This window comes from Rhinolophus ferrumequinum, chromosome 9 (assembly GCF_004115265.2).
Source record: "Rhinolophus ferrumequinum isolate MPI-CBG mRhiFer1 chromosome 9, mRhiFer1_v1.p, whole genome shotgun sequence".
Taxonomy (NCBI): Eukaryota; Metazoa; Chordata; class Mammalia; order Chiroptera; family Rhinolophidae; genus Rhinolophus; species Rhinolophus ferrumequinum.
In genome coordinates this window covers 36,104,545-36,128,818 of record NC_046292.1, presented here as the reverse complement: position 1 = coordinate 36,128,818, position 24,274 = coordinate 36,104,545, and the positions used below count along the sequence as shown (strand labels likewise).

Sequence of the window (24,274 nt, the reverse complement as noted above, 5' to 3'; positions counted from 1 at the left end):
AGCAACCAGGCAAGTTACATTTGGGCACCATCAGAGTTAAATATAGATAACACTGCATAAACACAGCTCAGTAAGCATTAATTTGCTTTCCTCTGTTCAACCTGTTAGACACCTGCTGGGTACATGGGAACATTGGCACATGTGTGCCCTCAGTGTTAAGCTGTGGGTTCTTGGCTGAAGTTGGCTTCATCAAGGAAAGCCACATAACATAGGTGGCACAGTAAACCACCAATATTACCAGTAATAAGGGGGTTAATGGGTATCTGTTGTTCTGACCAGGAGGGCCTAACAACGCAAATGTCTCCATTAGCCCATCCAGTATAGGTACTGGTTTAGATGATCTAATTCTTGAAAACTTAAACACTGACTTGACTAGGGATAATCAGCCAGGTATGAGTGCCAAAGAATGAGTGGCTTATATCTGAAGAAGTTCCTGAGGTGAAAATGTTTCGCACATCAGTGTACATGTTACAAAGTTGTAAATCAAGCCTTGCACACTATTTCTAAGCAGTGTTCCGAGTAGCTGCAAACAGTTCCTGAGGAACTGCTGACCGTGCCTGAGTTAACACAGGTTGCATGTAGTATATACATAGCAGTATATTAAATTATGCATATACAGTTAGTGCCAGTGTTCACAGACAGCATTCTATCACCTGTCAATATTAGCTTTTGAACATAATGCCCTTGGGTGCAGTGTTTCAGGTAACTGAAGTAACTAAACTGCTGCTGCTGTGCTGATGGGTACTTGTTAGCCTTAATATTCAGTGATAGTTTTCCGCATTACTTGATCTTTGGCAAGAGTTAATTGACTTAAAGTTCTTATTATCAGTAGGCTGTCTTCACCTGCACTTTCCATCTCAGTAATTAGCCATATTCACAGTGGCTTACCCTTAATTCCAAACTAGTCAATGGTTCATGCCTGGCTGAAGCTTGGTTGACCATGTTACTCTAACCCTGCATTCCCATTTGATCCAGCAAATATAGCTCAGGTGTGGGGTCTGCATGGGAGTGTTAATTTCCAGCTGCTACCCTAGGCAGATACAGATTCTGCAGAAGTAGCTGATAAAACAGATGGACGTTTTGTGGCCAGGGAACTAAGACTTTCCAGAGAGACTTCAGTGCCAGACTTCCATATGATTTTCCCCAAACTGCTTTATTCCCTTTGTGCTACATTTTCCTTCCAGTACTTTTAAAGGAAATGTATTGTCATCCTAAACATCCCAGGTCAAGGGCTTAATTAATGCTTTAAAATAAAGGTTCCAAAACACCAGGAGAGTTTGTCATTTTCTCCCTGGTTTGTTTTGTGAAGAGGGAGGAGAGAAGGTGAGGAGGAACCCCTCCTGTTCCATGATTACATCCTACCCACTCATTTTCTCCTTTTCTCCTCTGCTTTTGATTTTTAGTGGCGGTCTTAACAGAATGTCAAGATCAATTTGCAGCATGGTTTAACTCAAGGTTTGCGTTCTGCCAGCAGCAATTGTCCCTGCAAACAATGCCGTGTGTTCTTGTAACTTCAGAAGCTTTTAGGAGGACCATGGCAAGGGCAGCATCTAATGACTTTATTAGTGTAGGGTTTCAAATGCGCTCAGTAATTGTTCATATCTCTTTGTCAGCAAGTCATAATTACTGCTCAGCATTGTCCATGGGTGCACTTGTGAGTAGTTTCCTAATCGTACTGAAAGGAAGGGAAGGAGGAACAGGATAAAAGGTGATGGCCTCTTAGACTGAGAGCAAGCCAGTCTGTGTATAGGTGATGGCCAAACTGTTGATAATACATTCTCTGCTCTCTTTAAAATAGAAGGCTATCCTTTTAAAAATATTCTTTGAGGTAATTTTAAATTACCAGTTCCCAAGCCTTTTTTAACTCTGATTCGGATACTTCCCACACTACTACCTCCTATGATCATAACTTCCCAATGGTGTATGTATTGTATTAGAATCAAGCATTTGTGTAAAAATATTTTTTCCTCAATATTAATTAATAAATGCTGTTCAGGAAATATACATTGAACTCTGATACTGTTGTCAGTGTGTTTTTACAGCCTGTGTGAAAACTATTGTTAGAAAAGAACAATACAAAGGTGATACTGCTGATAATACAATCCATAAAAACAGCATTGTAAGTTTTTTATCAGATCTGATTTTTCTTGCTACTCCATTGCTATTCTCCTTAGTCTTTCTTCCAAACACTCTGTGCTTTGAGTATTCTAGATATCCTAGTAATTTAGATTATACAGATTCAAATAAATATGATTGCCAGAAGTACTTGATCCAGTGTTTATATAGATTATAAAACATGAGCTATCTAATGAAACAAATTCTAAAAATAAGACATTTCCAAAATGAAATATATTTTTTCTTAAAAATATACCCATCATGTCTTTTGTTTTTCTTCTTGTCTGAAATTGAAAAGATCTCCAGAGATTTATTTATTTTCTTAACTGCTTTGTCAGTGTTCATAATTTTTATATTCATGGTTGTTTCTGAAGAATTTTTACTAATCATATCACCTATGCCATTTAAATCAGTAGCACATTTTCTTCTTCCATAAATACTGGTAGTAAAACTCTCAGAGAAATTATATAAGAAACATATTAGTTCAATCATATAAAACCACCTAGGAAACTGGTTCCTTTCTTTTTTTTAGTTTCAGGGGTACAAAACAATGCAATAGTTAGACATTTCACCCCTCCCCCAATCTATTGCCCCTCTGTCATCATATATATGTATTACAATTCCATTGACTCTATTCCCTATGCTATACTCCATATCCCATGACTATATATATTAAATTATAGTTGACATACAATATTATTCGGCTTCAGGTGTACAGTGCAGTGGTCAAGCATCTATACCGTCCATGAAGTGGTCTCCTTAATAAGACATATGCCCATTTGATTCCTTTGACATTTTTCCAGTAATTACCTGTCAGTCTACATAGATTCTCAAAGAGATTTTAGTGCCCAGTAATCTTAATGATCTAATCTGCTAAATATACCATCGGAAATTGAAAGAGGAAATAACTTAGTCTGGAATTAGAGAGTAACGTGGAATTTTGTTTCTTATGTGTTTCGGTAATTCATTAGGGAATAAATTTGGTGTCCTTTCCTGAACACATTTGTATCTTTGAACTTGATTGTATTAATATTAATAGAGAAAAGTGACAGATAGTTTTATATTATTCCCAAATAGAGGGTTAACTATAAAGTTTTTTTTAAGCCATCTGTTAATTTATCTGTTGTTTACTCAGTCTGTAAACAGCAACTCAGTCTGCCACAGCAACAATTTAAAGAATCATCCTAAACAGCCTCCTTCCTTGTATCTTTCCTTTCCTCAATACGTGAACCAAGCAAGAAAGTCCTCTTCAACATACTTTGTTTGCTACATACCTCAGCTAAGGAAAAAATGAGGCAAGTTTACATGAACAAAGGAAGCCGAATAGTTCATCTCAAGATTTCCTGGCAGTGAATTCAAGGGAGAATTTTATTACATGATTTTCTCTTTGAGAGTCATTAGGTAACCTAATAGACAATTATTTTCTACTGTTGTTTTGCATAAGAGATTATTTTAAACAGATGTTTCTCATATCAATCCCCTGTAAAAGCAGAGGGCTTTATATTAAATCTTTGTTTCAGTAATGGTAATTCTTCAGGGAGCTTAAGTGATAGTCCTCAAATATTCCTTTTTTGATGATCTAACTCATAATAAGTACACAGCTTAGAAGAAAAGCCTATATAGTCAACCTGTCCATTCAACTCTGTCAAACATCCACTGTCTAAAGTGAGCCTTTGTCGAGTGCTGGGTGGTAATCAGTTCTTGCTGGAAAGCTTTGATAAGTGACTGAAGTGCTAATGTTCTGTGCTGTTGCTCATTTATCTTTTAAAGATTTTTGTCCTGTGTATGAGATTTCTACTAATATTCTCCCACATTTTTTTATCCATTGGGAATGGTAGTTCTTTTCAAATACATAAGGAAATGTCAAGGTTCCAAGAGAAACCAACAAACTCTGAAATAAATGATGCTGAACATTTTTTTATATAACAATAAAATCACAAAGTCTCCAAATTTTGCAGCTGGAAAAAAATCGGAGGACATGACAACATGAAAAAATATGAATGTGTATCTTCAAATCTCTACCCTAAGTAGGGCATGATCTTATCTTATGATACTGCTGATACATACTGTGGAAGTTACACAACAGTACAATACAGGACCAAGCATGGTGCTAAGTATAACTCCTTGTTTAGTGATATAAGTCTGAGATTGCTATTATAACTTATTGTAGGATTTTGCCATATCCTTAAAGTTTTTTGGGGGGTGGGGAGATGGTGGGAAAGAACGGAAAAACCAGTTTGAACTCTGAAGCAAATAAAAGGGAGGAAAAAAGTAATATTTATTAATCCACAGACCAATTCTAAAGTAGGTATCATAATCTTCATTTTATATATGAGAATGTTAAGCCTTCGAAAGATTAAGTTACCCAAAGAAGTGACTAGTAAATGACAAAATCTGGTTTGTTTGGCTCCACAAAATCTTGTTCAGTATTATGCTGTTTGCAGTATTTGCTACTTTCTCTTAACATTTGGCTATTTTAAGCCTCTTTTAAGTCACATTTTCAGTCAGTGTGTGGTGACAGAATGAAATTATGTAAAAACTGCAGTAGGCTGAAACTCAAGAGGGAATCTCATGACCTTGTGGACCAACACCCGCTTATTTTGTAGGTCCAAATGACCTATGGGGGTGGAAGTACAGTGAAAGAGACCTTGGAAACCATGACAGTTCATTCCAACTGTCTTTATTAAACTGTTTTCAGAAGTAGTTGGAAGAGGAAAAGAAAGGTTGTGTGGTCAGCATTGTCATAGTGGAGATAAACATTACTGAAGCATGAATTGGTCAATTTATGCAACAAATATATGTTAGTCAGTAGGACTACAGAGATGGGTCCTCTCCTAATAGCTGTCCAGGAGCATCATCTTGGAACACAGATTTCTTCCTGACTTCCAAGCCCACATTCCCTTCTCTGATTCCCTCCAGCACTTAGTCTGAACCACTAAATCTAGGCCCCAGTTATATACCATGTATGTTTTTTTGGCGGGGAGGGCCTTGATTTATCAAACCCAAAATAGCCTTCATATCTTAAGGACAGAAACCATGCCTTGTCATATATTTAGTAGGCCCTCATAAATATTTATCAGTTGGTAAAGGACGCAACACAGAAGAAATACTATCTGGCATTTAACATAAATTTGCTCCCTTATACAGCCCTAGAGAATGAGTCTTCTCTTTACATTTCTACAGAAGGAATTTCTGCGTTTGATAAGAGATTGGATTTGATGTTCTCTATTATTCCTCCCAACTAAGATTTATATGGGGTACTGAAAATAAATGTTCATATTCTTACTAGTGGTGACAAAAAGCCAATTATCTATTTACTATTATTGTCTCCAAAAAATTAGTCTAAATTAGTCCCTATACATTAGCTACAGCCCTTTCATTAAACTCTCAGTGCCTCAAAGCCTTTTCATTTGAGTGGTTTATAGATGACATAAGGAGGTAGATTTAGAAGTTATTTGGCTTTTTAAAACTCCCTGTACTAATCTATTGAGACACTGTAGCAGTTTACCCTTACTTGGAAGTCTAAGCCTCAGATAGGTGAGAGATGCTTTTTAGATTACATCAAGCCCAAATCTCATTCTGCATTTTCTTAAATTTGCCTTTAGTTTATCTGTGTTCTCTAACATGCATACACTATTTGTATTTGCATGGAGAGGCATTATACCGTTCTTTTAGAAAACAATTTAATAATATATATATCAGTAGTCACTTAATGATTCTACCCTTTTGTCCTATAATTCCACTTTGCAGAGTTTTTATCCTAAGGATATACTTCAGGATATTTATCCCAGTATTCTTTATAATGGTAAAAGAGTAGAAAGAAAAATCTAGCTGAAAATGAATAGTTATGAATATGACAATGTGTGAATCTACTCAGCGGGTATTATTCAACCATTTAAAATGCTGGTTCATTACTATTGTGTAGAAGGATAAAAAATAGTATCCACTCAGACAGTGATTACCACAAAAAGGAAAAGATCTGTTTGAACAAAAGACTGGTAAGAAATAGACAAGTATGATTAACATTATTGTTAAAAGTTTATGAAATTATTACCTGCAATTTTTCTTTGTTTTTGTGAGGGAGTTGCTATCTTTCAAATTTGATATTTATTTCATGGTTTGCCAGTACATTCATATTAATCAAAACTCAAAAGGCATAAAAAGGTGTATAATGAAAAGTCTTTTATTTACCCCTGTCTCCCTCCCCAGAAGTAATGTTATAAGTTTCTTATTTATCCATCCTGAGATTATTTTATATATAAACAAGCTAATATATATTTATTTTCTCCCAGTTTTACACAAATGATCAACACTATTTAACACCCTGCTTTTTTTCACTAATCTTAAAGATATTCCATATCAGTTCATAAACAACTCTGTGTTTTATGGCTACATAGTATTCCTTTAAATTCCATAGGACTATAATTTATTTAACCAGATCCTATTGGTGGACATTTGAATTATGTCCAATATTCTCCTATTACAAGCCTATAGTAATTAAATGTGCACATAGGTGATTTCCAAATGGAAATATATCTCTACACTAAATTTCCAGAAGTAGGAGTGCTAGTTTAAGAGTATATGTGCATTTTTAATTTTAATAGATATTAACAAATTGCCCACAAGGGAGTTGGTACCAATTTCACTTGTACTAACTGTACAGTAGTGCCTGTTTCCCTATAACCTTGCCAGTGCAAGGTATTACCAAATTTTCTTTTATCTTTACTAATGTAACAGATAATAAATGGTTTCTTAATGTAGCTTTAATTAGGAGTTTACTCATTCTGAGTAATTTTGAGTATCTTTTCACATGTTTCTGAGCTATTACTGTTTCCATTTCTGGGAGCGTTTATATATTGTTTGTTGACCTTTTCCTTATTGTTTTGTAAGAGTTCTTTATATATTAGGGAAATTAGCCCTTTCTGTGGTTTGAAATTTAGAATTTGACCCCCATTCATCATAAATCTTTTGACCTTATTATGGTGTTTTTTACCATGTAGAAATGGTCAAAATTATCACTTGACTTTGATGCTTCACCTTGCTCCAGCTCTAGTAACCTTGTTACCTTTTAAATAATCTGGATACTTTCCAACTTTAAGGTCTTCATATTTACTGTTCTTTCTGTCTGGAATTCTCTTCCTGGAGGTGTTTCCCTTCCTCCTTCACCACTTTGCGTCTTTGATCAAATATCAACTTTTCAGTGAGACTTTCCCAGACTATTTATTTTATATTAAAACCGCCCCTTCCCTGCTGTGTTGTTCCTCCATCACCTGGAGCCCACAGACATCAGATTGCATCTCACCTACACAGATGAAGCAAGTGAGAACTAACATATTCAACGTAGTAATCACTTCAGGAGACTAGACACTTGGTCCTGTGAAGTTGCCATTGCCCAAAACATTTTAGGGATGACTGCTTTAAAAACTACCTTCAGAGACAACTTAAAGCCTTCCAAAGAAAGCAGTCCTGTGTCTTGAAAGCAGTGTGTCTCAAAGTGTGGTCCATTAACCACTTGCATCAGAATTACCTGGGGTGAGGTTGGCAGCTTATTATAATATAAAGGCTGTTTCCTGGGCCTTACCCCAGATTTATTGAATCAGAATCTCTGAGAGAATGGAGCTGAGGAAACTGCCTTTTATATAAACTTCTTAGGTGATTCCTAAGCTATTAAAGCTTAAAGATCACTGCATGTGTAGTCAGTCTCCCGGCTTAGTCATGTACCTTGTTTACTTAACTTAGTTTGAACCAAAGACTTAGGACTATTTCCAAAAATCAAAGCCATCATCAAAGGACAAAGGGGCATGAGCCAGGGGTGCTGAAGATCATTCCTAGTGGGAACTCCAGAAATGAGCTGGACAATGGGATGGGTATGCAGACTTGTGAAAATGATGTAAGAGACAAAATTATCTGAGGCCTGTGTGGGTTATGCCTGGCAGTGCTAACAACTTAGTTAAGTCTCACTTCACACATTAAAGGACCATGGCTCTCATTTCCCTGTTAAAAAGAAAGGGAGAAGAAAGGAGAACTGTGCAAATACGTAGATGATCTCCAAGGTCCTTTCTCTTATGTTCTGGTTTTTCTACCAATGTACAGAGATATAATTGAACAAACCCTGAACACATGAATGAATATGTGTAAGTAATGAGGCTTATTACTATAGCAAAAAATACACTAGTTTGGTCTGTTTTAAAGGGAAGAGCCTTTTTAATACAAAGTGGCTTTTAAAAAAGTAGGTTAGCAGCTGCAGCTAAGGAAGTATATACAAAAGACTTGCCTCAAACTGTTGGGTAATACTGAGAAGTCCTATAGTACTGTTGAATATGAATCTCTTCTGCTCAGTGAACTCTTGTTTTTGAGAAATGATTCACACATTATCAGAAAGACATTAATGTATTTAATGGCTCAAGGGTAAGCAGCCAGAAATTTTGATGTTGATTTTTGGTTTTAAAGTAATTAATATTACTAAACATAAATGTATTAAAAAGAAAACAGTGATTTTAGTTTCATATCCACTTTTAGATATGTAGTTTTGCAGTATTGCACAGCTGCAGCATCTATAATAGTATTTTCTTATTTTCCAAATATCAGTACTTGCCCTTTCATTCTCTAAATGAAAATAAAACCAGTGCCTGTTTTTGTTTAGTCAACAATTCTTTGATGCTAAATCTTACTATGCAAAAAAATCTTTCAGTGTTGGCCCGTAGGTATAAGCTATCATTTTAATCCTAAACTATCATAATAATTATGATAAAAATGTTAAATATCATTATACAATTAATAATAATAAAATATCTACCAATTTTCAAGGCCTGCCATATTCTTAGCACAATTCTGTGTGCTTTCTGTATCTTACAAGAATGTAAGTGTTTTAAAGATGTTATTTCCACTTCACCTCTGAGGCTACTTTAAATTTACAGAAGTCACATCGAAATGTAGTAATCAGGATGCACCACACAGTTTTGTGGCCTCCATTTTTAATCAAATGTGCTTTCTTTTACATTATCCAGCATTGAGTAGGTAAGATGGTAAATGTGGAATTTCATTGCCCTCCCCCTAAATTGCTATGTTTCTTTTGATATATATTTTATGTTGGAGTACAATTCAAAATCAGTGACTTACGTAATTATGACTTTGATTGAAACAAATTAAACTATGTCCTGTTTTGAATTAAAATGAGATTACGTTTTTCCCATATCTGATTTATTAGTGATCTTGATTTCCATTAGGAAGTTAGAAAAGATCTATGCTTCACAGACTGAAAATTTTACTAATGATTAATATATGTTAGTCATCACACGTTCTATTTTTTCCCCCATACTTTAGATTTAAAAATAAAATTTTATCTTAGATTTCTAATAGCAAGAACTGGTAAATATGAGCTACTAATTATATTTTGTTTCTTCATCAAGGCCAAAGTTTGAGACTTCCCACTCCATAATCCCCCCGCTCCCCAGTGACAAATGAATTGCTTTATTATATTTGATTTGTGATGGACCATTTTCTTTAATTCATTTTCTCAACCCTTCCTTCTTCTCCTCCCTCCCTCCTTCCCTCACTCTCTCCCTCATTTTACCCTTAGTAAGGGCGTTTGTTCTTTGTCTTTTCAAGTTTGTCACTTTAGCTTTTGGTTTGGGGGGTTGATTAAGCAACTTGTTATTCCCCCTCCTCAAATAGGTCTGTGATGAGTAGGTTGTTTGATTTATTAAAATATTTCATAATTAAAAAACAAAGCCATTTCTCCTGCCACAGAACAGTTGTCATTGTTTCCCCCTTTGAGTTTGAGATTGCAGGAATCCAATTGCTGCAGAAACCATTTATCCCTTTATGACCTCCCCCTAATGAGCACCGCATGCAATCAGGTTGGCAACTTTGGTGCTACCACTAGATGTACTGGCACACTTATCTCTTCAAAAGGAAGAAAATACCACAATTCAGAGAACCACATTTTTTTCTCTTAAAACAACTTGTTTTTCCTGTGTCTGTTTTTGTTCTAATGTTTTGAACTGGGTTTTTGCTGCTAGTAGTGTGCTGTGAATGCTAACTTTCTGCTGTGAATGATCTTTAGAGGAAGAAGCAGAGCCTCCCAGCCATGAGAAAGATTTGATATCTGTGTTGTGAAGGTCTTATAAATTGTAATGGAAGGAATTGGCAAGTAGGAATTTTGTAATTTGGGGCTGGAGGTTGGCCCTACAGGCGCTCGATGATTACAGTTTGAAAATCTCAAAGTAAACATGATTCAGATCTTGAGAAGATTAATCAGATTAATTCAATTTTTACACAGTCTCTCTTTGATTAGAACAAATTCTTAGTTAAGGCCACAAGAAAGCATCAACTAGCTGCGTGATCCTTGTATATTTATTTCTCAACTGCCTCCAAAAAATTAGAATGATTTGCCAATACTTGGTAGAAAACTAATCACTTCGTTGTTTTTTATGGTTAATGTCTTTGAAGGCTGCACCTCTCTGAATATGTTTTGAGTAGTTTTGAAATTTGTGTTATATATTATTTTAAACCCGGTCAGATAACTAGATTTTCCTAATTATTTTTCCTTCTAGCTCATTTTCACAAAAAGAGAATTTGGGAAGTACACAATTTCCAGGCAAAGCTGTCTGGAAATTGAATTCTTAAAACCAGCCTGTTTGCCTGCCAGCCTTCCTTCTTGGCTTCTTTTCTTTCTTTCTTTCTTGGGGGTCTCCCATTTGGCCAGTGTTTAATATCACTAGTGAGGCTAGTTCTGTGATGGCCATCTACTGGGTGATAGCCACTTCATCCACTGCGGTGGAAACAACACGGAAAAATTGTTTTCTCCCTTTCGTAGGAAATGGCATTCCAACTGTTTTTGACATCTTTAATTACAGAGTTTGCCAGTGATCAGATCAGGGTCAAGATCGACTTCAAATATTTTAGTAAAAAGCGGAAAGAAAAATGAGATCTTACTTTTCTAGTCTCCTGAACTACAATCACCATTGATGAACTAAAGCTATCTGGGTGTGAAATTTGGTATGGAGGCTAGTTGAGCACCTATTATCCCATATTAGTTGCAGAACGTGGAGGTCTGAATTTTCATAGGGGCACTGATATTTCATGGTCAACAATGGGTTTCTTAAGGTCTTGTCATTTCCAATTGGTGTGAGGTCTGGTTATTGATGCTCAAAATGTGTATATGAGCCTGCCTCATAGTGAACTTAATTTGCAGCTGTATTAATGGTCTTGACGTTCTTGCCAACAGTTCTAGGGCCTTGACATAGTTTATTTTATGTAGTCACAACACAGGTTTTGTGGAGGATTCAGCCTAAATTTCTGGCATGAATTTCTGTAGATTAGAAATACATTGGCTTTAAAAATTAAGAGGTTTGATTCTGTTTTGAATTTGGATATCAAATGAATCTGAGCACATGACATTTTAATGCCGTTTGTCTTTTCAAATAGATTTACCTTCTAATGCATGTGACGACAGGACTTTGCTCATCAGCTAAAACATACATTTCAGAGGAGTTGTTACCTAAAATATTATCATAAGGCATAAGAAAACACATGATTTAGTTGCCTTTCATGAACATAATTAAGAATTAAGAAGCCGTACCAGTGGCTAGTCCCCAGAATTTCCACTGTTTTGCCTTTTGTGACCTGTGTTATTAAAAGTCCATTATTTTTACAGACTTTATTAAATTGGATCTTATTAAAGCATTCTATATTTGCATTTGGTCTTTCATAATTCATTATTATTATGACATTTACTTTTTACCATCAGATCTGAAAACATATCATAAGCTACCCTTTTCTCTTGAAAGAAATGCTAATTTCAAACAGTCCTCTAATAGAAGAGAAAAGCTTTATCAGTTTTTTCATTTATTCCAGATCGTGTTAAGAATACTAATGCTAGACTTCTGTATGCTAATATCTCTGAGCTTTTTTGGTCAAAAGCTTAGAATTATTATTTTTATCCCATACCAAGTATGAAACTAGAGGACCTGATACTATTGGAGAAAACATGATTCTGAAGCATGATTCTTGATTCTAACTACTTGTGAAAATGTTGTTAAATCTTGTTTAGATTAAGATGATGCTAATCAATTTAACTTCATACCACACGTATTTGTCCTATTTAAGAAATTCTTTTGTTTTAAAATTCATGTTGTTTGTTTTTCTCGTCATATAAGGTAGTAAGCTTACAATGTTTGAGACTAAGATTCCTATGCTGTCAGCCCCAGGCAGCATTTAGGGTGTGCTGCGTGCTTTTCTATATGATAATCACTTCTGTATCATTTATGAAATAGCTACAAATGCAGTATAGCAAAATTTTACATCTTGATATCATACAAGCTGTCTAATTTTAGCATAACTAATGCCACACTTTGTGAGTTTTTTGTCAGGGTACTGATAAATATATTAAACTCTGAAATGAAATTTAACTTTGAATTTTGTCTCATTTTAGATTTCTGACAATGTGCAATCGACACTTTGGCAGTGTTGTTGCACAAACCATTCGGACTCAAAAAACAGATCAGTTTCCACTTTTTCTGATTATTATGGGAAAGCGGTCATCTAATGAAGTGTTAAATGTGGTACAAGGTAAGGTACATGTTACAAGAGGAATACAGTGTCTCCTTCTATCTGTAATAACCTTATAATATTTACCATCAAAATTGACAATAACTATATTGGTGAATATCTTTGCATTTTAAAATATAGAACTTACTGAAGATGAATAGCTTCAAAAATATAGGTGTTATGAGAAATGAAATATGCTGCATGAAAATCCAACAGAAATGTCTTAATAAAATTGCACAGCCCTTGGGACATAGGATAATCATGTTAAATGTTCAGAATTGCTAAATTCTCTAATTTGGCAATTAAGTCACAATCAGTTGTCAAATACAACATTTCATATATATGTGTATAGATTTCTTTTTTTTTTAAGATTTTTTTTTTAATTGGGGAAGGGGTACAGGACTTTATTGGGGAACAGTATGTACTTCCAGGACTTTGTTTCCAAGTCAAGTTGTTGTCCTTTCAATCTTAGTTGTGGAGGGTGCCATTCAGCTTCAAGTTGTCCTTTTGGTCTTAGATGTAGAGGGTACCGCTCAGCTCCAGGTCCAGTTGCCGTTGCTAGTTGCAGGGGGCACAGCCCACCATCCCTGTGGGAGTTGAACCGGCAACCTTGTGGTTGAGAGGATGCGCTCCAACCAACTGAGCCATCCGGGAGCTCAGCGGCAGCTTAGCTCAAGGTGCTATGTTCAATTTTAGTTGCAGGGGGCGCTGCCCACCATCCCTTGCGGGACTCGCGGAATTGAACTGGCAACCTTGTGGTTGAGAGCCCTCTGGCCCATGTGGGAATTGAACCGGCAGCCTTCAGAGTTAGGAGCACGGAGCTCCAACGGCCTGAGCTACCGGGCCTGCCCCTATAGAGAGATTTCTTGCTAGAATGTTGATTAGTTGAAAGAAATGCTTACGTTTAGGTATCTAGAAAAAATAATGACTGGATATTGCAAATGGAATTGTTTACAGTGGCAGTGTTTCCCCTTAGTTGTGTGAATCTATGTCTAGAATGCAACCCTGAGGCATGAAGCTATAGGATACCTGTGTATTTAAACTTTACAAAAAAAAAAAAAATTGGTCTTTACATTCTTTACCCCAAAAAAATAAGTGAATGATTTTTGTTACCTTTACTAATGTACCCCAAAGATTCGTATAAAATATTACCTATTCATGGCAAACCTTAAATTAAAAACAATATGTCTTCTCTATGCCACAGAGAAAAAGATGTTCCAAGTGCCCTAAGCTAAAGCTTGTGTCTGAGATGCTTAATTTCTGCCCCTATCTAAGTCAAAAGTTCTGCAGCAGATAATGTAATAGGAGGAGGGCATGTTAAAATTCCAGTGCCTTTAAAATTCAAATAAAATAAAATCTCTGGTATTTTATGGTTTCTCCATAACGAGAGCATTTACTTTCATAAATAATGTTAAAGACCTGCTCGGCAAATGAATTGCATAGTATAAATGGATAATGAAGATATTTTATTCCTGTTTTCCATCAGAGGCAGTATTATAATAGTTAGAGGTTCTCAAAGTGTGGCCCATGGATCCTGGAAGCTCCCTCGACCCTTTCAGGGAATCCATGAGATCAAAATTATTTTTGCGATAGTAATAAGACTTTTTTTTTTTTTTTTTGCCTTTTTTACTGTATTGACATTTGCACTGTTGACATTGCACTGGTGGCACAAAATCAATGTGTAAAACTGCTGACACCTTAGTACAAATCAATGCCATGATACAAAACTGTACTAGTAGTCATATTCTTCACCTCCATATACATGCTGTTAAAACAATTATTACTTTTATCAAATTTTAACCCTTTATGGAGTTTGTGTGACACAGTGGGGCTTATGGAGAAAGCACCTCTGCTGCATTTCAAAGTACAGTGGTAGTTTCAAAGAAAAACACTTGTATGGTTGCTTGAGCCAAACTAGTCTTTTTTAATATATTTTTTGCAGAACGTCATTTTTACTTGAAACTGACTGACAGACAGTATTTCTATAGTCTGGGTATTTGGCAGACATTTTCTCCAGAATGAACAAAGTGAGTCTGCCACTTCAAGAAAAAGAACTGACATTAATTGTTGCCAGTGATAAAATTTGAGTTTTTAAGCAAAAAGTTGTATCTTTCACCATTAGATTGACAGCTTACTTTTCTGATGACATCAGTGGTGATGTTAACAAATATGATTTTTTGATATAAATTAAGTGTATCAACATTCAGAAGAAATGCATAACTCAGTGGAACAATATTTTCCAAATGACCAATGCCTGATGTTGTAAAATTATGCATGAGTAAAGAGATCCATTTAAAGGGCAAGATCAGTGAATTTTAATATAACAAAGTACAAAAAGTTTATTGATGTGGTTTCAAATTCCTCACGTACCTTATCTTGAAGAAACTTCCACTTGTCAGTTTAGGTGTCCTAAAGAAGAATGTCTACAATAATCTACTAAAATATTCCTCCCTTTTTCATGTACATATTTGTGTGACGTCAGATTTGCTTCATAAATTTAAATCAAGACAATATATTATAATTGGTTTAATGTGGAAGTAAACATGAGAATCTGGTTGTGTTCTATTAAGTCAGACATTAAAAAGATTTGCAAAAAAATGTTAAAACAATGCCATACTTCTCACTAAACTTTTTTTGGGGGAACAGAGAGTCATTTTTCATAAAAATGTGATGTTTACATTAACATGTAATGGGTTTATTATTGTTACTTTTAAATAAATTGATAAGTATGTTTTAAATATTTCAGTTTTAATTACTAACATAGTAAATGTTGATAAGTATAACCCACATAAACAAAAATTCTTCAGGGATCTCAATAATTTTTAAGAGTATAAAGGGGTTCTAAAACCAAAAGATTTGAAAATGACTGCAATAAGCTAGAAAGAATGAATTTGCCCTGAACTGCATCACGTGGTACCTTTTTTCCATCTTGGATCATTAAGACCTTAGATATAAAGTACCTACAAGTCCAGTTTGGCAGTGAATCCTCACAGGGCTGAAGCATAATTGATAAACAGTGGTTTAAGGCTGAAATTAATGGTCAGTATAGTCACCTGTACAGATATGTTATTATATTTTCCCACTGAGGATTCCAGTACCCAACATAAAGTGTTCATGCCCTATACTTTGAGTCTTAGTCACTGCAGTTTACAAATAAGAAATGGAAACCCAAAAATTTGCCCAGTAACAAAATCTACATTGAAGGAGATCCTAAACTTTTTGCCATTTGCCATATCTATTAATAATAACTACCAGTGATTGTGTGTGTACTATATACCTGGCCCTTTATATTATCTCTAATCCTTCTAAGAACCCTACAAAGGTAGTGTTATCTTTATTTTGCGGATAAGGAAATTGATCCTTAAAGAGCTATTATACTCACTACTTATTCATGTGTTTACTAAGTGAATATTTATTAAGCCCTTATCATGTGCTAGACAATTTCTAGGTACTAGAGCATATAATTTGTAAGTAGTGGTACTAGGGTTAGAACTATGACTACAAAACCAGTTTTGCATTCTCTGTACCATGATACCACACCAACATAATGTTTGTTCTCCAGCTCATTTATTGAGAAAGTAGTGCTCATGTGACCAAATTAGATCTTTTTTTTTTTTTTTTTTTTTTTTTTTTGGCTACGGACTGCCAACCCTATGCTTGGGGAAAGGACCATTGAAAGATCATGTTAGTCAAGCCCTATTTTGGAAGAAAACCAGCAAGGATACTTGCTATTTGTTGTCTCAATGGTGGTCATTTCATTAATGGGACAAAAATACACCTTCTCAGGCCCTGGAGAAAGACTCTTTTGCCCATAGATTTGAAAGAACGGAAGAATTGGTATATCTCTATGTATCCTCATGAATTTCTCTCTTGTAGATGCATCCAAAGCAAATAACAGGACTTAATGCATTCAGTAAATGGCATACATGTGCTATATGTTCGTTATAGACTTGGACATGAAATAAAATAGCATTAAGGAAAATGAAACATTTTAAATAACCTCTTCATAAAGATTATAGTATAATTATTTGAAAGCAGCTGAAAGGGGAAAATATCACTTTGGCAAAAAAAGAAATCAAATTTTTTCAGAAATTGAATTACTATTTGTTTCACCAAATAATTTTTAGTGATAGGAAACAATTCTAAGTAAACAGTGTATTGAGGTGACAAAGAGGACAGGCTTTGAGTCAGACTCATATGGCTTCAAATCCTGACCCCACCACTTAAGCAGCTTGACCTTGATGGGCAGGTTACTTGAGCACTCTAAGCCTCATTTTCCTTCTCTTTAAAATCTAAATCATGACACCTTCGTAGAATTGTTGTAGATTAAATGAGATAACATATCAAGTGTTTAGCCTAATCATTAGCAATAAACAAATGGTAGTTGTTACCAGTGTTATTAAGTAAACTTGAAAGAACTTTTGATCCTCATGACTTGGAGGTTATTTATGGTGCTAAAATCCTTATTAAGAGACTGTTCCAGAAAGAGAGAGAGAGAGAGAGACTCTTCCCTCAAATCTAAATATTCTGATATTTAAATTACCAGTATACTGCTTTACTCTTTCTTATTGAACATATGAAACTTTTCAATGAAAGAATTTTAACTAGATGATAGCATACTAGTCTGTAAGTTGTGGTTTTTCTTAAAGACTGTGGTTATTTCTTACTGATTAATTCTAGAATGACTTTTTATTTTATAATAACTAATGTGAAGTTTGGCAATCTCCATGTGTTGCTAGGTAACACAACAGTGGATGAGTTAATGATGAGACTCATGGCTGCAATGGAGATCTTCACAGCCCAACAACAGGAAGATATAAAGGATGAGGTAAGGTGAAAGGTTAAGACCTTTAATAGGATTTTGATGAGATAATTTATCAAATAGTGATGCTTGCCTATGTCATGATTGATAAGTAAGGATGATGAAGATACATTTCCAGATTAACCAGGACTTTTATGCCATTGAGTTTACCTTTTAGTTCATTCTTTCGTTGACCCCACAACCCAACAATTTGTTTAACTTTATGGACACTTATACTTTACTAGATTTGCCATGGTGGCAAGAGGTCGATTTGCAGGAAATGAATTCCAAAGCATATTTACAGAAGAAACTACAGTCCAGAAAATCCTCTCTACTATGTGGGTTTTTCACTCATTTTTAAGGTCATTTTTACTCTTTTTAAATATTGAGATCGATTAGAAATAATTGTATTTTATATTTGAACATATTTTTGAGGCGCTGTGAGAATTAGTAAAAGATCTCCAGAATTCTGAATTTCTCCTGAACATATTCAGATGGTGTAGATGACATGAGCATGGGACCTCAAATAAAATAATAACATCAATATTGGTAATGACAGTGGTAGTCAACACTTACTGAATATTCATAATGTGCTAAGCATTTTACATTTATCATCTCATGTGATCCTCAAAACAACACCATGAGGCTATATATGAATCAGAGTTCTGGCAAAAAACAGATGGCACTTTCAAACTGGGTTATTTGAAAAGAGTTTAATAAGTCAACAACAATACTACAGACTGTAGGGCTGAAGGGAGCCCTTACCACACCGGAGAGGGTGGTGTATGGAGAGGACTGCTTCTGAGAGAAGGATATAGCCAGCCCTTGGTGACCTGGTAGAGAGAAAACCAGGGAATAGCTTCATTTGCCTTCCACACTGATCTCCTGATAGTACTTCCTGTTGACCTAAGCCAACTAGAAGCTGAAAGGCAAGAGAACCTCCCTGCTGCACAAAAAGCTAGGTGGAGCGTGGATACAGGGTCAAATGGAAAATAATCTAGCACAGATTGGTACTATTATCTCTACCTTTGATTGAGAAACATGAGGGTCAAAAGGGTTAAGTTAATGTACCCAATGTCACACAGCCAAGGGCACCTATAACAGTCTCAAGTAATCATTAGTGCTTTATCAGTCAAGAAATTTCTGGATTTGGAAAATAGTTTTAAGATAAAATATGAAACAAAATTTAGCATTTGTTCATTCGAGATGGTTAGTTCACAGACATTTATAAAATTATCCCTTTTAATTTTGTTTGTTTTTAATTAAATAAAAAGATTTCCATAGAACAAATAAGGGAGGGTATGATTTCTGAGCAATGATGAAAAGTTTCCAGGCACAGTGAGTGTTTTCAATAGATTAATAGCCTTTAGTTATTGCAAATGGGAAACGTGTAGATGACTTACTATAATTTTGTACTACTTTATTTTACTTTACTTACTTCTCTGTCTTTCATTAAACTGTGACTTTGTTAAGAGCAAGGGTCGTGTTGTAGTCACATTTGTAACTATCCTCAGACAGTGTACCTCGGACAAAGTAGGCACTCAGTAATATTTGTCAGATGATTGAATAAATGAATACTTGGAAGAATTTATATGAAATAATGTTACTTTAAAAAATTCTCGATTACAATGGTATAAAACCACATTAACAAATGTGAAAATTTGGAGTGCTATATAACTAGTTTAGAGTTTTAATGTTCATTAGGTTTCTTTTATTCCTATAAAAACATTAAGTTTTTAATTTTTCTTAATAGTCAGTGTATCATTTACTCTGAGGGAAAGGTAATCAGGTATATGGTGGAAAAAATGTTTATCTGTTACTCTGTTAATTGACAGTGACATTTCAAAAATAATGAAGCACCGTACTTAGTTAGGAATTTGTAATAATAGGTGTGTTGCCATTCAAGATTACATTTATCCTAGACTATAGGCATTGATTGACAATAATTCCTAAACACATTCTTCAACCATTTAAATCTTGAGTCTCATTAGTACTAGATTTACAGATTATGCTGTATAATAATAGGAATGCACAATATTCGCAAGCATATTCCCAGTTCATTCTTTCATTTTAATTTTTGTTCCTCATAATTCATTGGTAAAGAAATTGACTTTAATTCCTTTAATACTGAGCACAAAATTGAATATGAGGGTTACAGGAAAAATCAAGGCTCCATATAATTGAAATTTTTATTGAAATTTAACTTCAAGAGGTAAGGATTTCTCTTTGATTTTAAAGTGCCTTCATGAAAGTTATCATTCAGGTCATAAGTACAGTTCCTAAGAGAAGCTTTCCTAAGTTTAAAGACTTCTTTTAGACTATGCAGAGATCATAATGGTATCTGCTGAGTATATGTGACAAGAAACACTGTTCCTTATAATTGTGAATTTGCCTTGACTTTTTTTTTAATTTTCAAATAAGACTTGAAGCTTGCTGTTAAAATGAAGTTCATGAACAGGTTTGAATGATGGCTTCTAGGCCTGAATTTATTTAAACTTAACTTTGGTCCAGTTACATCCATCACTTCAAGGATTCCATTATGTTAGTGCAATCAGAGATACCTATACTTCATAAAGCTTTTATTAAATAAAACCAAACCCAAACCATATCCATACTCTGAATCATTCTTCAGTGGCCCAGAATGGACTAACCTTTATATCAGTAATTGTTCTAACTCTCACCAGGAAGTATATTTTATATGATCCTCTTTGTTTTGACAGAACTGCCTATAGCTTTATTCTAGATATTTCCATTAGTGATACTGGTTTGGTTTTCTAAGTGTTTACTGAGCATTTATCAAGTACATAGCACTGGACTAGATCCTGGTGACTGAGAGTTGCTTTGCTCCATTGAGGGGCTATTGGTAAAGAAGGGATAAGGAGGAAAGCAATTATTACTACATGACAGCAGCCACAATCTATTTTTCCTTTTAGCCTGGTTCCAAACAATAGATGCTTTCTAACATGTGAATGGATTCAATTTTTTTCCATATGCACTATATTTTAGCCATGAGTAATCTAGAACCCTCTGATTATCAAGAAATTATGATACTTAGTTCCTTATTTATTTATTGTTTCATTCGTTTGTTCATCCATTCAACACTAATTTATTCAGAATCCTCTATCATAGGTGTAAGGATTACTCCTTTTCAGTCTAATCTCCCTGGTTAACTTGTATCTGAGCAGTAGCTCAGTAATTGTCACAATCCAGATTTTGGAGATTAGGGCAAATTTTCAGGGCAGCTACATCATTCTCATTTCTTTGCTAATTCTGAGAACACACTGGTAGAACATGGGCAACATATGCCAGAAGGTTGTTCTAGGCTTATCTTAAAAGGTTCTGATTCGGGACTTAAAAACAATACTGCCACAGCACAGGGAAGGTATGCTTATTGGCTCATGGCAGCTTTTTGTGTTGCCAAAGGAAATTGTTGCCTTGGTGTTTTGTTCCATGGAACGTGTAACTTTCTTGTCCTAAGCTTTGTCTTTATCTTACTGTTTTAAGCACTCTGCTCCTTTTCCTTTCCTCTCTTTAAAATCTCCTCATTGTCATTGTCATACCCATTCTCTTTCCAGAGCTAACAATGATACATAGGATTCCTACCAAAAGTGCATAAGAGTTCCATTTTCTCTACATTCTCTTGTCATTTTGATAATAGCCAATCTAACAGGTATGAGGTGATATGTCATTGTGGTTTTGAGTTCTCTGATAATTAGTGATGTTGAGCACCTTTTCATGTACCCATTGGCTATCAGCATGCCTTCTTTGGAAAGGTGTCTATTTAGATCCTCTGCCCATTTTTTAATCTGATTGTTTTTTTGCTATTGATTTGTCTGAGTTCTTGATATATTTTGGATACTAACCTCTTATCAGATATATGATTTGCAAATATTTTCTCCCATTCTGTAGGTGGCCTTTTCATTTTGTTAATGGTTTTTGTTTTTGTTTTTTGCTGTACAGAAGCTTTTTAGTTTGATGTAGTCCCACTTATTTATTTTTGCTTTTGTTGCCTTTGCTTTTAGTGTCAAGTCCAAGAAATTATCACCAAGATTGATTTCAGGGAGCTTACTACCTATTTGTCTTCTAGGAATTTTATGGTTTCAGGTCTTACACTCAAGTCTTTAATCCATTTTGAGTTAATTTTTGTGTATGTTATAAGATAGTGATTCAGTTTCATGCTTTAGCATGTGACTATCCACTTTTCCTAGCACCATTTATTGAAGACAGTGTTCTTTCCTCATTGTATGTTCTTGCCTCCTTTGTTGTGAATTAATTGAGCATATATGCATGGGTTTGTTTCTGGGCTCTTTATTCTCTTCTATTATCTGTGTGCGTTTTTATACCATTACCAGACTGTTTTGATTACTGTAGCTTTGTAATATACTTTGAAATCAGGAAGCGTGCTGCCTCCAGCTTTGTTTTTCTTTCGCCAAGGTTGCTTTGGCTATTGGAGGTCTTTTGTGGTTACATACCAATTTTAGGAGTGTCTGTTTTATTTCTGTGAAAAAATGCTGTTGGAATGTTGATAGGGATTGCATTGAATCTGTATGCTGTTTTGAGTAGTATGGACATTTTAACAATATTAATTCTTCCAATTCATGAGCATGGAATATCGTTCCATTTATTTGTGTCTTCTTCGATGTCTTTCGTCAATAGTTTTTAATGTACAGACCTTTTACCTCTTTGGTTAAATTTATTCCTAGGTATTTTATTCTTTTTAATGCAATTATAAGTATGATTGTATTATTAATTTCTCTTTCTGATAGTTTGTTATTAATGTATGCAAACATAACAGATATTATATGTTGATTTTTGTATCCTGCAACTTTACTGAATTCGTTGATTAGTTCTAACAGTATTTTGGTGGAGTCATGTCATCTGCAAATAGTAACAGTTTTACTTTTTCCTTTCCAATTTGCATACTTTTTATTTCTCTTGCTTTCCTAATTGCTCTAGCTAGGACTTCTAACACTTCATTAAAAAAATGGCAAGAGTATGCATCCATGTCGTTCCTGGTCGTAGAGGAAAAGCTTTCAACTTTTCACTGTTTAGTATTGTGTTAGATGTGGGTTTGCCATATATGATCTTTATTATGTTGCAGTACATTTCCTCTATACACAGTTTGTTGAGAGTTTTTATCTAAATGGATGTTTAAATTTGTTAAATGCTTTTGCTGCATTTTTCATGGTGATCATATGATTTTTATCCTTTACTTTGTTAATGTGGTATATCACATTGATTGACTTGTAGATGTTGAACCATCCTTGCATCCTTGGAATAAATCCCACTTGATCATGGTGTATGATCCTTTTAAAGTATTTTTGAGTTTGGTTTGCTAATGTTTTGTTGAGGAATTTTACATATATGTTCATCATGGATATTGGCCTATAATTTTATTTTCTTATAAGATCTTTATCTGGTTTTGGTATCAGGGTAATGCTGGCCTTGTAAAAGGAGTTTGAAAGTATTCCTTCTTATTATTAATTCTTCTTTAAATGTTGATATAATTCACCAGTTAAGCCATCTGGTCCTGGACTTTTGTTTATTGAGAGGTTTTTGATTACTGATTCAGTCCCCTTACTTAGTAATCAGTCGGTTCATTTTTATTATTTTTTTTTCCATCTTGATTCACTTGTGGTAGCTGGTATGTTTCTAGGAATTTATCCATTTCTTCTAGGTTATCTAATTTATTAATGTATAATTGTTCATAGCAGACTGTTAAGATGCTTTGTATATCTGTGGTATCAGTTATAATGTCTTCCCCTTTCATTTCTGATTTTATTTGAGTCCTCTCTTTTTTTCTTGATGTTTCTAGCTAAAGATTATCTTTTCAAAAAACCAGCTCTTAATTTCATTGATCTTTTCTATTGTCTTTTTGTTATTGTTGTTGTTGCTGTTATTGTTGTTTATTGAAGTAAGGCAGTGACATTATCCAATGTTTTTTGTTTTGTTTTCTTTTTAATTTATTTTTTATTAGTTTTGGGTGTACAAAGCAGCGTAATTGTTATACATTTAAACCCCTCATAAAGTGATAATCCACCCCCCAAGCTACTACCCCTCTGACATCTTATATAGCTGTTACAATACCATTGACTATCTTCCCTATGTTGTACTCCACATCCTATGACTATATATGCCCATATATTTAGTTATAGTTGACATTCAATATTATTCTACTTCAGCTTCAGCTACATAGTGCATAGATCAGGCATCTATACAGTCTATGACGTGATCCCCCGATAAGTCCAGTGCCCATCTGGCATCTTACATGATCTATACAACACTGTTGATTATATTCCCCATACTGTATTAACTACCAATTTGTATTTCTTAATGCTTTCACTTTTTTCACCCTGCCCCCAACCCCATTCCCATCTATCACCCTGATAGATCTAGTACCTATCTGGCACCACACCTAGTTATTAAAATATTATTGACTATATTCCTTATGCTATACCCTACATCCCCATGACTACTGTGTAACAACCAATTTGTACTTCTTAATCCCTTCCCCTTTCACTCATACTTAACGCCCCTCCCATCTTAAAGAAGTCCCTCTAAGATTCCTTATAATACTGGTTTGGTGGTGATGAACTCCTTCAGCTTTTTCTTGTCTGGGAAACTCCTTATCTGTCCTTCAATTCTAAATGATAGCTTTGCTAGGTAGAGCAATCCTGTTGTATGTCATTGCTTTTCATCATTTGGAATATTTCCTGCCACTCCCTTCTTGCCTGCAAAGTTTCTGTTGAGAAATCAGCTGCCAGTCTTATAGGGGCTCCCTTGTAGGTAACTAACTGTTTTTCTCTT

The 24,274-nt window shown here is 34.8% G+C and overlaps 1 protein-coding gene across 1 annotated transcript in view; it reads left to right on the top strand.

Moving 5' to 3' along the window:
* Positions 1-24,274, top strand: part of FAF1 (Fas associated factor 1) — a 394,652-nt gene that overhangs the window by 281,896 nt on the left and 88,482 nt on the right. Inside the window, exons 14-15 of the mRNA XM_033115190.1 lie at positions 12,551-12,687; positions 17,406-17,494. Coding sequence (XP_032971081.1) covers positions 12,551-12,687; positions 17,406-17,494 — 226 coding nt within the window. The remainder of the gene's footprint in view (positions 1-12,550; positions 12,688-17,405; positions 17,495-24,274) is intronic.